The sequence below is a fragment of the Colossoma macropomum genome, unplaced genomic scaffold (assembly GCF_904425465.1).
Source record: "Colossoma macropomum unplaced genomic scaffold, Colossoma_macropomum, whole genome shotgun sequence".
NCBI classification, from domain to species: domain Eukaryota; kingdom Metazoa; phylum Chordata; class Actinopteri; order Characiformes; family Serrasalmidae; genus Colossoma; species Colossoma macropomum.
The window spans coordinates 2,075,425-2,091,285 of NW_023494786.1; the positions used below are offsets into that span (position 1 = coordinate 2,075,425).

General features: G+C 39.1%; 2 protein-coding genes across 2 annotated transcripts; one reads left to right on the forward strand and one right to left on the reverse strand.

Annotated features, from left to right (window-relative positions):
• Positions 1-196: 196 nt before the first annotated feature.
• si:dkey-202l22.6 (interferon-induced very large GTPase 1) lies at positions 197-10,101 on the reverse strand. The gene is made up of 3 exons (XM_036557489.1): positions 10,027-10,101; positions 9,230-9,369; positions 197-5,494 (listed from the first exon to the last, which is right to left on the reverse strand). Exons 2-3 carry the CDS (start codon positions 9,282-9,284, stop codon positions 924-926), a joined length of 4,626 nt encoding a protein of 1,541 aa, XP_036413382.1. The 5' UTR covers positions 9,285-9,369; positions 10,027-10,101; the 3' UTR covers positions 197-923.
• A 1,571-nt stretch (positions 10,102-11,672) lies between these two features.
• LOC118827130 lies at positions 11,673-14,566 on the forward strand. The gene is made up of 4 exons (XM_036598356.1): positions 11,673-11,865; positions 12,536-12,649; positions 14,286-14,328; positions 14,429-14,566. The coding sequence occupies exons 1-4, from the start codon at positions 11,812-11,814 to the stop codon at positions 14,548-14,550; spliced, it is 333 nt and encodes a 110-aa protein (XP_036454249.1). The 5' UTR covers positions 11,673-11,811; the 3' UTR covers positions 14,551-14,566.
• Positions 14,567-15,861: the final 1,295 nt, after the last annotated feature.

Sequence of the window (15,861 nt, forward strand, 5' to 3'; positions counted from 1 at the left end):
TATTGTTATTGTTATTTAATTGAACTTTCTCAAAGAGTCTAACCTGTTGAAGATTTAATCATACACAAATGTGGTACTATTCCGTACTCTACAGTATTCAACTACTAAGAAAATGTTAGAAAACTGATAAAAAATTTGAAGAACATTCATGCTTGAAATACAGAAGATTCATGTTTTTTGGTATAGGTTATTTAAATGTAAGTAATTTGCCAATCCTATTAATAATTCTTTAGGATAACTGGAGTAAATGTCCAATGTCTTAATATACTTTGAATTTATTTTATACTTAGTTTACAAGAGGCAATAAGATGATGACCATTAAAAATGATATAAAATATAATGATTAAGACAATTACCAAAACTGATGATCACACAAAAATTAACTAGCTTCAGTACATTTATTTCACTACATTTTTACATGTAGAGAAATAATGGGATTTACTTTTCACTCACTTGAGTCTGAAGAAATGCTAATGAAAGTTAAACTGTGTTGGTGTATGTAATGCATCTGCAAATTTAGTGTACACACAATTAAAGAAATTAGGGTTAAACACAGTCCACAGAATAAGTCATTAATCAATGGCAAGCGCTAATGCCACGATATAATAAAAAGAAAGATAACAGAACTCAACCCACTCAAGTAAGTGTGATTCTATGGAGTAAAGTAGTATATGGTATACCCCTGAGCAACCAGGGTACTAAAGTGGATATACAATATGTGCATTATTCTTTCTATCAATTTTTGTACTAACTTTGTTACATATATTATACGAACCGGAGGACAATAACAGAAAAGTTTGCTGCATTAACAATTTCCTATCTGTAAACAGAATTATTTTGCACTGTTCAGTTTATAAAGGACATAATGTTCACATACAATATATACATGTCATATTAGGCTCACTACCACTCATGAGGGCTTCTCACACTGTAATATAAAAGGCTTCCTTTAGATTTCTTAATGCATCCTCTTGTGTTATTTTCTTCCAGTCTTCAGGAAGTAAAGCTGGCTCACATTGGTACACCTGGGCAAACCTTGTGTTGTATCTTTTGAGCACATATTTCCAATATGTTTCATCTTTCTCAGGCCTCTCAGGGGAGATGTTCCAGTCAGGGTAGATGAACTGGTAGTTTTTGTAGGGTAGGGTCTGTCCACCAGTGTGTCTATTCTGGAACTGGTTCTCTCCTGCCATATCAGCAGAGCAAGTTACATGGGATAAAGTCGTGGAATCTGCAACAGTGTAACACACAAGACCTTTAGGTCGATGCACCAAGGCTTCATGGACTGTATGTTCTGTTCCTCCCAAATCACATGGAGCTTTACAGAAAGGACACTGCTTGTCACATCCTTTTATACGGTCAAACAGCAGTTTCTGGAGCTTATTAGATAGGTCTTGTGAGACTTCAATGACATCCTCATTTTCACTGAAATCCTGAGCAAGGGATGTTGACAGCTCAGCCACAGATTCTTTTAGGTGGTTGAAAAAGTGCTCTTGTTGAGGGATAATTTCAAACAGAGGTTCCTCTAGGAAATCAGTAGGCACAATTACATTTCCAAGATTCTCAAGGATGACGCAGACTCTCTCCAGCAGCAGTCTGGCATTGCTTTGATCCCCGCTACTTTCTTCGGATGCCCGAACAATAGCTCTTTCCATTCTCTGACAAATTTCCTGCATACGCTGCTCTCTCCGATCTTCTATCATCACTGAGCCTGACAGACGTTCCACAATAATGTCCTCAATTCTCTTGCGACAGAAGCTCTCACTGGACTGCAAGTACTCAAGAAACTTTTCAAAGCTATCATCCAGCAAGAGATCTTTGAGAAGATGGTAATGGAAATTCTTGGGTGAGGTATAAACTTGTGTGTGGTCACATGCCAACATGTCATCCAAAATTTGTCTCTCTAAGGTGCTGTGGATAAAATCTAGGGCTGTAGGTCTGAGGCATAGAGTAATAAAGGTGTGGACAGCCTTCTGGCATTGATCCCTCTTTTGGAAATTATACAGGAAATCCAACATGTGTCTTTCTCTCATCTCGTTTAAGAATTTCTCTTTCGTCTCTCTTTCTCTTTTGAGTAGATCATGCATTTGCTGGAATGATTCTATTGCTTTGCTGGAGATGTAACCTTTAAGATCCACCTCAAATTTCAGTTTCATCGTGAATGGCTCCAATTTCAGGACCTCTAAACCTTTGTCTACAATTGCAAGTATCTCTCTCATGTAGCTGTCAGAGTAGCCCTCTTTATGTCTTAGTTTCTCAGAGACTCTTCTATCACAGTCATCTATCAGATTGTTAGTGAACCTCTGTGCAACCTCCTTGTTATGCTTCAAGGTTCGCTTCATCTTGCTACGCAAAGCAAAATGCCCATTCTTCACTGTAAAACCCCTCAGATGTTTGGCATTTTTGAGTTTAATCCTTTGCTTTTTCAGGCCACGACTATTTAAGTTTTCTTTCAGTTGTTCGACTACACGTGTATGGATTTCATGTGTCTCAAGAGGCATTATCTCAAGGTTGGATGGCATGTCATTCCAAACTTTACTAAACTCCTCTGTAAGTTGTTTGTCATCGATAAGAAGGTCATTACACTTGGTGCTCTCCAAAAGAGAGTGTAACTTGACCTCTAAGGCTGCTTCCAGAGCTGTCAGCAAGACTTGCATCTTAGCAGACAATTCATGTCTGACTATCGCAGACTCAATCTTTGGATTCATGTCAAAGGTCATTTGCTGTTGGATGAAGTGCACTCTTTTTAGTACATTTGTTTTATAGGTTTCCATAAGGGACAAATCAATATCCTCCTGTCTGAGGTGATCCCAGAGGCTTGACTTAATTTTTTCACTCTCTGAGTTTATTTGCATTGCTGCCTCTTCCCTTAAGATTCTGAGAATGTCTTCTGAAGTATCACTATTGTCTCCATTCAGTAGAGCTGACTCTTTCAATTCATTTATCTTGGTATCCAGCCCTTGAACCCAGTAATCCATGATGTCCACAAGTTGCTCCTCACCTTCTATGAGTTTTGTGCAGAGACCAATGAGTGCATCAGCTACATATGTGTCCCCAAACTCAACTGCAAATGTTTGATTTTTCACTGACTCCCATACATTGCACATATGCTCCATGAATGCACCCAGGCATGTTGGTTGGCATGTGGTTGCCTTCTCATGAAATACAGACAGCAGGCTCTGCTTCAGCCCCAAAGCATCACTACATATCTGAGCAGTTTCTGAATAGTAGTTGGTCCTTGAACCAGCCAAGTTGTGGTTGATGCATCTTCCTTCAGTTTGAAACACTGTTTCTGTATTATCCAAGGACTTCTCTTGAGCCAGTATGTCGATTATGCAGCTCATGATCTTGGCATCTTTTGCAGGTCCTTCAGAAACAACTTGAAAGTTGGGTCTTCTTTCTGAATCCTTAGTGCGAAGAATAACATTTACTGCAAGCTGAAGATTATTTACTGTTCCAGCCTGTCCTTCTTGTGGTAAATTCACCAATGTAATGTCACTCAACCCACTGACAAAGGTAGCGAGTTCATTATCACGCACAAGGCTTCCTTCTTCATGTCTTGCATGTGGAGAGTTCAAAACTTCTGTGCTAATTAACATCAGAAATTCACAGTCCAGTTTCATTCTAATATTATCAGGTAGGCTAAGAAGAAGCATGAAAGCTCCTTTGATGTGCCTTTGGCCCCATTTTGGGAAATTTGCCCCAAACAAGGCAGAAAGAATCTCTGCATTTTTTGAGTTATGGAAGCCTAAGGTTGTCAAAACTCTCATTCGAGTGTACTGTGGCAGCTGTCTGTACACCTCATATAGGACACTATATACCCAGTTCAAGGGGAATACAGAGGCATCTCCATCAAAGAGCTCCAGGGGAACTCCATAGAGGAGTAGTTCAGCGGCCAAATATGGCAAGCGGAACATCTCATACAATTCATAGTTAGGACCACGGAAATATCTCTCATAGACCAAGCCCATCTCACGTAGGAAGTGCTCAAGGCCAATGCAAGGCTCCTGCTGGCATTCTCCCTCTGTATCTGACAGTTTGTCTAGCTGCATGACTTGCATTTTTACTCTCATCCAAGACAGAAAAAAGGCTCGCTTGGTCATATCATAGGTACTGAGAGCCTCAATGAAGTTTTTCATAGCTGCAGTTAACCTGTAACTCATTAATTCCTCTATAAGGCCCTCCATTTCTCCACTGGGCTCCTGGCTCTTGAGCCTGCCTTCCTCCTTTTCTAGTTGACACAATCTTTTCCACAAAGTACCCTGTAGAGGCAGTTGCTCTTCTAAGAACTTGCTTACTCCATTTTCAATTCCATTTAGAACCTCTTCAACCTCACTAAATGCTATTCGACAGATTTCATCTTCATCAACCTTTATATTGAGGTCACTGGCCATACCAGCAGTGGCGACAAGGTTTGTAGTATGCAGATGTGGGATTAGTATATTCAGTGCACCTCTCAACTTCTCAGCGAGTGTCTCTTCATTGTCATTTGGTCCATTAATTATGGATTCTTCAGGCAGCTCTAGATCTTTCATCAAAAGATGTTTCATCTTTTCATTTCCATTCTCTTCACTATCTTCCTCCATTGCCACTGAGCAGTCAATTAGAATCATGTGGCTTGCATTATCCCTCCATGAAGAAAGAAGTTTTCTCTCTTTCATCCCAAAATTACCACAGAATACTATAAGAACTGCAGAGGCATAGCACAGAAGACTAACCTGTTTATCACAGTCAGCTGCATCTCCTCTGAGATTGGCCATTAGTACAGGTTGTGGGAAGTTGCTGTTGCAGTGATCTACCGGAGACAAATTCCAGCTCATCTCCACCAGGCCATCTGAGAGAACTCGTGGAAGCTGCCCTCCATCCGTGTCACGATTTATAAAGCATTTGTTTGACTCATGTGGGCCCCCAAGTACACTGTTCAGTACTCGTGACTTTGAGATGCTGCAGTGACCTAACCTCACAGCTGAGAGAAGTGGCATCCTGGAGCTGGCCATGTTTTTCATGATACTGCTTCTAGACCCTTCCAGAGAATGTAACTTCCACCTGCCTAAAACACTTCTAAAAGGACAGAGAAGAAAAGTTCCTTTTTTCTCTGGATAAACTGGTGGCAAGTACAGAGGCACAGCAAAGTTGCAGTGCACCATTCTGTAAGTGATCTCCTGCTGTAGGAAGCTGTTTGTAGTCATGTAAACAGCAGCAACCAGGTCCAGAGGGTTGATGGCACATTGTGAATTCTCATTAATCTCAGGCGGTCTTGCCACAGCATAGGCTCCTGCTACTATCTCACAGGAGGAGCTGCGAGCTTGTGGGTGATATAGCCAGAGTCGCCTGAGGAATGCATTTGAAAGCTCTGTTGGGTTTTGAGGAAACTCGTCTTCTAGGCAGGAAGAACTTATGTACAGCATAGATGTGAGGTCAGTTGGTGTCACTTTTTGCCTGTGTAGGTCCAGCATTTGCAGGAGAATTTGTTTGTCTCTGTCAGTCTCAGACACTGAAATAGAGGTATACTGAGTTAGCCCAAAAACAACAACAAAAAAAGCCCTGCTATCGGTTTACTTAGATCATTTTTTTTCTAATTTAATACGCTAGCTATATTTAAAGTTAGTTGCATTATTATAATAACTTTTGATTTTTTTTCTGAATTACAAATAAATGCTAAAATATGCAGTTTGACTCCAGATATTAAAAAAATGGACACTGAAAAATGCTGGTTATTCAAACAATATCTTCTTTACTCATGCAACAAATTGTTCAGCTTTGGATGATATTTGTGAACTGCAGTTGTAAATAGTCTCAAAGATCCTCAAAGGGACACTGAGTGACAGGGCCCTTGTAGGACGGGTGAACTTTCTCACAAGCTCCAGTTTCTGAGCAAACTGTATTTTATTGCATCAACTCATCCTGCACTGTTAGTTAACCAGATGCTTTATGCTTGGTGATGGAAAGCGTGATACTGACACCACTATACTTCATATATGCAGGAATAATGAAGAAATTTTGATCTGTGCCACACATTGCACTTTGAATTGTGGCCAAAATACTCCTATCATGGTCTCATCTGACATAAAAGAATTTTCCACATCTTAACTGGGTCTATACCTCTTTTCTTAGACTCTGAGATTTTAAGGGTGGAGGCTTTTTCTAGTCTTTGAGTGGTGTGACGCAGCTTCCACTTCATAGTAATACGAAGCCAGCAGTGTTAAGAGGGAAATCCAAACACTTGGAAAGTTTTTATCCTTTCATTACATTTATTCTTTCCACAGATGCTCTTATACAAAATCTACATACAATGGAACAGGTGCGGCAGAACACCTACAAAAGTGAAAATATCTTTCTATCTAAGCTGCTTATCCTTCTGGGTTGTGGGGGTGGCTGGAGCCAATCCCAGCGGTCATTGGGCGGAAGGCAGGAAATACCCTGGGCAGGTCGCCAGTCCATCACATGGCCAAAAGTAAAAATATAAATAGAAAATATAAAACAAAGCAATAATGGCCAAAATATGTAAATAAGTAAAAAAAATAAGTAAAAAAGCATATCTTATCTTTGCTATCATAGTGTCAGCATAAAAGGTGATGTAGAGAAGCCATTATCCCTGCCATCCTGCCGAGAAGTGCTCTTTTATTTACACCAGCAGAAAAAAGCCCAGTTCACATTCACAAAGCAGGCAGGTCACTTCTAGCCATATGTTTCCTCCTTATGGTAGTGACACTAACCCCCACTTTTTTATCCTAGCCCAACACAAAATAACACAATCAAAACATACCACAGTTAAACTAACAACAACAGCAACAATTGTTTTTTTTTTTACTGAGGAGGGGTAGAGTGTGCAGAGCAGCTTTGCACAAGATGCCTCTAAAACCCCTTCTGAAATGTGATGCATATGGCAGATGCCACATAGTCCCTCCCCAAAGATCAACTGTCCTGGTGACCTACCCAGTCCGAACATAGTCCCTGGGGTGTGTGGAGTCTCGACCCGCACAAGTGCAACATCCTTTCTTGGGGCTGTGTTGTTGCTGCCGGTGCTCCTTAGTGCACCCCACTCTGGGCACGCCATCCTCCTCTGACCCTGGCGGGTAACCAAGCTCTGTGGGCGTTCTTTCCATTGGCAAGCCTTAGTGGAGGACAAAAGAGCTCTGTGTCCTCCTCCTGGGCATGGGAGAACTCTTCACAGCTCATCATATCAAGCCCACCAATACTGGGGATAGTGACAACGGCATTCCTCTCTGCCACTTATCACTTTCTCCGTCATCCACTGCACTAGCTGAAAGCTGGCAAGGGTGCTCCTTGTGCATACTACCCCCCAACTCTCTGCCTCAGCTCTGCCACTAGCCACCACCACCAGCTTCAGTCATCCCATTTCCAAGCCCAGTGTTTCCTTCCTGAGGTCGAGCAGGGCCCCATCTGCAGCCTGGGAACCTAAGCCAAGTATGCACACATCCTGAACTTGTGTACTTGGCTCAGACCGAGTTTTACCATTGTAGCATGGTAGGATGTGAACCATCTCACTCTCGTCAAGCCTCAGCTGGGCTCTGCTGCCACGCCATGTCTTCTACACAGTGCAGATGTGAATACTCAGAAAATGACATGTTGAATGAGGAAGAATGGTGTTTAGCTTAGTATTGTCTAAAAATTAAGGACTTCTGACTACAGCCGCAGGAACAGAAAGACTAGGCATTGCAAAAAGCTCCCAATTGGATGGAGATGTTAAAGCAGCAAGACTTCAATTTATCACCATTCTTAGATCTCAAGGAAGGGCGTCAAGCGCATGGGTGTGTACCTCTGAATAAAGCAGCAGAATTGTGTGAAGTGTGGGGTTTGAAGCCATAAATGCAAGAGTCAAGGCTATGTATCTGATTTTTGTGACTACAGAGAGCCAGTAAAGTGATCTCTGAGTAGGAGAACTGGAAGGCTATGGATTAAATGAAAGAGTACCATTCAGAAATGGCATATAAGGGAAGAGAAGTGCAATAATAATGTCTGTAATTGTTTTGTATTCTTTTGATTTGGTGAAGTAGCAATCTGTAGGAGCTGGTCATGGTTATTTGTGACTGTGAAAATTAAACTGGTTGTCAAGAATCATGGCAAGATTTTTAGCCATATGTGGTCTTGTCGAGATCATGGATCTCAGTCCTCCATAAGAGACTTCAGAAAAGTCAGCCACATCTCTTTAGTGAGATTTAGGAGAAGTCCAGCATATCAACAGTAAGGTGAGCTCATCACTGATCCTAATGATTGTATAGCAAGAGAACAAAGGTAGTCAAAGAACTGATCACTGGAGGACTCTGGTAGTGAGGCTGTGGGGAGTTAAGAGGACCACAGAATCGATCCTGAAGCTCAGAGAAAGCTGCACTGCTGATGCCTAAGTTTAAAGGAACTGAAATAAGCATTTGATGGATCACAGTGTCAAAGACAGCCAGCAAGTAAAGGAAGATGAGGACCGAGGACCAAGTCTCTATGGAAAGCTTGGGTGATTGTAAGGAGGGTAATTTTCAGTTCAGCTTATTCTATGGTGTTCTCCCTGTGTCTTTGTGGGTTTCCTCTGGGTGCTCAGTTTTCCTCCCACAGTCCAAAGACATGCAGTCAGGCCAATTGGACATGCTAAATTGCCTCTAGGTGTGAATGTATATGTCTGTCTGCCCTGCAGTGGACTTCGACCTGTCCAGGGTGTTTCCTGCCTTCCACCCAATGACTGCTGGGATAGGCTCCAGCTCCCCCCGTGACCCAGTAGGATAAGCTGTTCCATGGTTCACATTCTTGCCCTTCTTACCCAATTTCACAGCCTGACCAACAATCTTTTTTTTTTGTTGTTTAAAACATGGCAATTACTTTTATGTTAATAGGTATTTATAGGTATTTGATATATGCCCAAATAAAAGACAACTGTGACCAAGATATAATTGTGGTAGTGAGATTTTTAAAAATTGAATCTTGTAGTGCAGAGGGGTTTGAATACTTAAATGCCTGTGAAACCAGCATATTTCAGTTTTTCATTTTATTTAAAAAATAGACAAATTAGACAAATCATTTTGTGTTGAAAATGTTTGTCAGAGTATATGAGTATGGGAAAAATATGTGTATCATTTGTAATCCAGAAAAATGTTGATAAAAGGGGTTGAATGCTTTTACAAGTTATTGTATGTGTACAAATGTACATATATGAAGCTCTATGAGGACATGGGTCTTCCTATGGTAATAATGACAAATAACAGATCTGTAAGTTGGTTACCTATCTCTGTAGTCTTGATCCCCTTTTCAGGGGGTCTCTGGCGATGCAGGGACATGGTGATGGTGTGTTTGTTTCCCTCTATATGTTGTATTTCAGTGATTGTACAGCAAGACCTCCATGTAAGCTCTTTGCCCCTGCCCCTAGTTTTTCAGACAAATTTTGATTTAATTCAACAGTAGTCATGGAAAAAAGAATGATCTAATTTCTTAGAAATATTTTGATCAACATACATCCAACTGTCCTGACTGATACAACACAAAATAAAATATTAAAAGTTGCAAGTTAAGTAAACCACAGATGTATAATCTCAACCAAATGACTTCAATTGATGTATGATCTCAATCAAATGACTTTATTCTTCCTGTTCTTGTTCTACTGCTACTATTATTACTACTACTAATAATAATAGAAATAAAAGTTTCCTTAAAATTAACATTAGCACAATTGATGTCCTTGGCATTGTCCACAGTGCATGTTGCATGTCGAAGTTTATCTTACACTTGCAATCTGCCATTGCTATGGTAAAACAACAGCTATTAAGCCAAAGCAGAAAAATCATAGAGTAAAAATGTGTGTCCTGAACATGCAGCATCTCTGTGTTTTCCCTAGACTCATTAGTTAGGCTCCTGACATGCCAAACAGATGGGAAAGTTAATTAGCTCAGAGTTAATTTCTCAGCAAATTCAAACCCTCACACACTCATGATATCAATAGCTTCAGATAGACCATGCAAAACATATGCCTAACATGTCTACAGCAAATACAGAAAGAAGTTATTTTCTTGATTAAATTCTTACCTCTATGGGGATTAATAGGTATGTTGTAGCATAAGCTGCTGAATGTCTGCTGTAGCAGAATTAAGTGAAATGAAGATAGAAGTGCACATGGACTTATATGGCTGTGACTTATATATCTGCCTTATTCATTATGCATGCATGCTTGTTCAGCCCTATCACATGCACAGAAGCCTGAGGACACACCCCATGCAGCATTAAAAAGTATCAAACAACTGAGAACATGAAAAAAGTGACATGAAAATCTCTGGAATTATGGAACTGATGAAAATAACTGTAGTAAGCTAATAATTATGGGACAGTTGATATGATGCAGTATTTTGTTCATTATGAATCTTGTTGCTTACTATAGAAGGTTTTAAACCTAAGACAAATATTCAGATATGCTTGAAGCTGAATGCAGAGTTGGTTAAAAATTAGAAACTGGACATGTATTGTCACTGTAACCTTTCCATCAACATTGTGAACTGGTGAAACGTAAAAGTTAATGATCAACAATACCAATTCATTTTGAGGGAGATATACCTTACATCTTTTTTAGTATGACCCTGACTCAAGGACAGTGTGTTATCTTTTTGGAAAAAAGGGCTATAAAAACAAATCAGCAAACAATTACACAATACTGGCTCTAGTGATTACGTCATGCCTCATTTATCTCTAACTCTCAATGACTGATCATAGTCAGATAAGTAGAGAGAAGATTCTGAACATGCTCTGTCTGATAACTGATAACACCTGCTATGTCTTACTAAGAAGGAGAGAGACTGTGTGCTTGATGAGTATTTTAGCTTTTAGATCTGGTATTTGTACTACAAAGCCATAGTTGTTGTAAAATTGTATTTTCTACAATTTTACAATTGTGGTAAATTATTATTATTATTATTATTATTATTATTATTATACTATCATTAGGCAACATAAAGTCAAACTGTTGTCAGAAATGTGGCTTTAAGTGACAGACAATGGGCTACAATGTTCCATAATGACAGCCATAATGACAGTCTTAATGACAATCGTCATGATACTCCAAATGAGTCTAATCCATTTTGGCTCAGTGACTGGCTAAAAAAAGAGTCAGTGTAAGACATAGTTAAAGAGTGACTGAACTATCTAGTCTTTTATCTAATAAAAGTTGCCTGTAATAAAAGAGTACACAGTGGAGCCATTATTTTGTCATTAATCAAAGCCGCAGCACTTCACTCTACCGTTACATCACTTCTTCCTCCAGCTTTATAGCATTTCCCTTAATTGGTTAGTAAGAGTAGGGCCAATCCATTCTTGTTTGTACAATGCTAATTCCAGCCACACACACCAGGACAAGCACTGGTCTGAGATGAGCTAAAACCTTTCCCTACTTTACATTACACACTTCCCAAAGGCCCAGTACACAATGGGATTCAAAACTGAATGAATTTAACAGCCATGGAATTTAGACTGTAGGATCTCTGTGGTCAAACTGAATGAGCAGTGCTTGTCTAACACTGCATGCTCAGAATGTTAAAACATTACTTGGAGGGATAAATGTGTAGAGGAAAAGATTACATGCTTCCTATTTCTGTACTGCAAAGCTCTTTAACTGACTTAGTGCCGCCTTGTAACTATGTGTGGATAAGGTAGAGAGCAGGCATTTGTGCGCATAGACAGTGAGTGTGGAGGGTGACACAGAAATGCACTGCTAAATTCATTATTTGTGAGAGGCATTGCAGTAATTCAGGCGTGTCTTGCTCTATTTAGTGACTGGATTTACAGGACAATTGGACGCAGAAAACCAGCAAAAAGGTTTTGGAGATGTTGGTTTCAATGTTAACAGCTCTCTACATGATGATGAGACTAGCTGAACAGGTAAGATCACTCACATAGCCATGAGAATGATAGGTTATAGCTGTATGATGGTGGTCAGATGGAAAAACTGGCCATAGCTGATTTGTTTTTAACCATGATCTGACAACATTGATGGGTAAATGTGATCTGCTAAGAGAATGTACATAAAAGAAGTGAGTCAAGATCACTTGGACAAGAAGCAACAAGGTCATTATGTTTTCTATATCTGGAGGATTAGCACATTTTTTACCTTGTAAAACAAGAAGTTGTAGGGTTTATTCAATCTTAAGTTATATATTGATTAAGCAGTCAAAATTGACCCTCAGCTAATATAGATATTACGGTGCATGACATTTCTAACCGAAGATTTAATGATCTTAACAGTCAATCAGCAAATTAAGCTGTAGGAGCCAGATCAATTACTATAGAATGGGTTTAGACATGAATGTCCGGACTGTTTATTCTGTAGAGGGTAATTTGATTCAGGAAGGACAAGATGGAGGCTGGCTAATTACAGCTTAGCATGCTTGAACATGAAACGGCCTAACCCAAGGAGGGGGTGGAACAGGGCAAAAGAGACTAAATTTGAGCTTACAGACATACTTAAATATATGCACACACACACAGAGACCCACACACACGCACACATATGCTCAGTGAAACTTTTCTTCTGTGTGTCTGTGTGTTTCAGCTAGGTGTCAGGTGGGTTCGACAGCAGGATGCTTTGCCCTACATGGTGTCTCAGCCACTACCCTGGCAGGTTCATTACGTCTCCCATAGCCGAAGAGGAAGCAAAGCAGAAGAGGTCAGTGGCTGTGTAACCAAACTTATAGCCCCTACAGCTTGACCCCACTCTCCCACAATTATACATACATATATCTACTGTATTCCTCACAAGGAAAAGATTATTTACATATTTACAAAACATTGTAGCATATCAAAGCTAGATTTATTTTATATTACATTGTTAATATGTTTAACAATGTGCTTTATTGATCTTCAGATCTTTGTGCGTCTTTGGTAGCTATTTTTCCACATTCCTTTCCCCCCTCATGACATGTCTGGCATGTGATCAAAATCTCACACGTCATTAGCTGCACTCCTCCTCACTTGCGCAAGTACCATGGATTGTCAGATGTAGCAAGGCGACATTTAAGCACCTAATCTCTCTTTATCTCACACACATACAGACAGGCAGATAGTCAGACACACATACCCTCCCCCTTTCGTCTCTAATTCAGATTAAACTCAGAATAATGTTCAGGTTTCAGTAATCCGGTGAAGAAGGATTCTCTTCACTGAGCCACAGAATTAAAAAAACAATCATATTTCTCTATTTGCACAGGACCAAGTGAGGTGTAGAATAATAGACAATATTAAACTACTTCACCAGACTAGTTTGTGATGGAAGGTCATAAACTACCAGGCACACACTTATTTGCATTTGCATTTGGCAGCATCCATGGAATTATGAAGACGGAATTTTAAGGCTGTTTGTTTTCAGCAGGTTAAAAGAGCTTTTAGTATATCAAGTAGAGCAGTGATAACAGCAAGTATGAGTAAAGATCTGGATCTGACCAGAAACCACATCGCATAGTTCTGATGTCATTGTCAATGGCATTTTAAGAATTTGAGAGAAACATCATTCACCTGCATAACCCCACCATAGCACATTCTGAGGGACATTCCAGTTATGATGCAGATTCAAATGTGATAAGGGGGCATGTGTGATAGGCATCAGTCTTTAACCGTTGTGGACTACAGGCACTGCAAACTTTTTCAAAGACATGGTTACATTTCGAGTGCACTACTCCTTTTTTAAAGAAAATGTTTTTATATACTATGTATAAAGTATCTACACAATATCTAAAAAAACTCATTGTAGAGCTGTGTAGTTCAAGAAATATATAAAAATACATTCTGACTGTAAGACTAAAGACTGTATTTTTTGAAAAACTGGTAACACTCTTTTGAAGTGTCCAAAGTTTTACACATTAATCAGGTAAATGTAAGGTACAGACACTAAAGTACTAGTAAAATACTTTGTGTAACATGACTGCAAGTTCCAAGACAGTCTAACTAAATTACACTGAAAGTCCCAAAAGGTTTTCTAAGTATGTGTTACAAGCTCCAAGATGCTGCATGATGTGGTAAGAACGAACTCATTGTAGTAGATAGCTTCACTACTGAAAATGAACATGATTTGTCAAAACAACCAAAAAACCTGTGCTACCAGTGCCTTAGAACTTAGTAATTTTACCCAAAATATTACTTGCAAAGACCCTGGGGAATAAGCAAAAATATTATATAAATATATATATATATATATATATATATATATATATATATATATATATACACACATTGTTTGTATGTCTTTATTTTATTACTGAGAAACTGAGTCTGAGAATCTAATATTGCTTGTGTCTGTTGTGTTACAGTATGAAGGTCAGAGAAGAAACAGTATGGGTGTGTATAGAAAAAGTAAGTATGAAGGAAATGAACAGTGTGTCTTGATGCCGAGCTTTGTTTAATTTTTGCTTAATGTTTTTTTCTGTTCTGTGCCTAACCTTTCCATCTGCAGATTCAACTTCCAGCAATGGACAACCAGTCCCAGCCAGCCCCACATGTGCAGACAAGGCAGCTGCTACTATTCAGCACCAGTACAGGAAGTACCAGCAGAAGAAGCATAAGCAGACAAAATGAAGGAGCAGCAGCCAGACCAAATGACCAGATACACACTTGCTCTCTGATATAAGATCATTGTGCTTCTCTAAGATTTGCAAGAAGGTGTACAAAACGGGTCCTAGAGCAGAAGCAATGGGCAACTTCTTCTGGCATCTACAGATCCACATTCTCTGATCTATATCCTTCTAATGTAGGCCTACTGACAGGTACATGTGAGTACTCAGTGTTACAACTAGTTAAAAGCATTCACCATTTATCATGATAACAGTGAAACAGATTCCATAGAGACAGCAAAATACGTTCATTGGTCGATAATGAGATACAAGCAATCAACCAGATGAAGGTGGGATAAACAACAGACAAAGAACACATCGTCCTAAAACAAGGATAAAGACAAAAGCAGGATTTTTTTCTTTACTTATGCCGTTGTGTGTTTTGGTGTTTTGCAGATATGTGCCTGGTATATGAGTGTGTGCACTGAAAGAATATTTACTATTACTATTGAATAAAGCTTATGTAAGGGGCATGATTTTACAGAGAAATTGTCATGGCTGCAACATTCATTAAATGTTTCACCAAAATCTAAGCCTCACTGTCTGAGTTAGAGCAAAGCTACATTCTTCCCTGTATTGCCTATTAGGGAAATGGCCTCAGTAACCAGCAATGTTTGGCTGTTTTCATGAGAACAAATAGTCTGCAAGACCATCCACCCATTTAGCTGGTAGTCCTATTTCTGACTCATTGTTTTTTGGGCCAGAATGATAAGAAACACACTCTACAGATGTTCCTTAAGTTTACAATGTTTGTCTAATACACTGTCATGTATGAATACCACTTGCAAGGTTCTACTATATACCCCTAAAAGTTGTTGAAGATTGAGCTATAAGGATGATAAGTTTGTGATGTGTTATATCAGCCCATAATCACAGCCACAGAAAACTAAAATAATACAAACAAAGACAAAAGGCCAGAACACAAGTCATAGAAAGATAGCTTTATTGCACAAGGTGTCGGAGTACTCTTTTTCTGTTTTTGTTTTGTTTCATAGAAAAAAAAACTGTATAGTTAAACACAAGCAATTGCAAATTGAAGCAACTCTTCCATAAAAGTTTATGAATCCCCTCTGCATTTTTTTAAAACTTTTTTCACTTTTAATTATTTGTATTTCCTTTCCCTTATCTTTTAATAATCAGCAAAATATTCAGAGCATGCAATGCCATTTTTCTTCAAGATAACTAAAAAAACAAAAACAAAACAAAACAAAAAAACAATAAAAAAAAACCAACAACATAAATTACCATGATTGCAACAAACCAAACCAAAACAAAA

Excerpts from the sequence above, each read along its gene's own strand:
- si:dkey-202l22.6 (XM_036557489.1), bottom strand. The coding sequence starts at position 9,284 with ATGTCCCTGCATCGCCAGAGACCCCCTGAAAAGGGGATCAAGACTACA. Across the intron at positions 5,495-9,229 it reads GATCAAGACTACAGAGATAG|TGTCTGAGACTGACAGAGAC; the intron begins GTAACCAACTTA and ends CCTCTATTTCAG.
- LOC118827130 (XM_036598356.1), top strand. The coding sequence starts at position 11,812 with ATGTTGGTTTCAATGTTAACAGCTCTCTACATGATGATGAGACTAGCT. Across the intron at positions 11,866-12,535 it reads TGATGAGACTAGCTGAACAG|CTAGGTGTCAGGTGGGTTCG; the intron begins GTAAGATCACTC and ends TGTGTGTTTCAG. Across the intron at positions 14,329-14,428 it reads TATGGGTGTGTATAGAAAAA|ATTCAACTTCCAGCAATGGA; the intron begins GTAAGTATGAAG and ends TTCCATCTGCAG.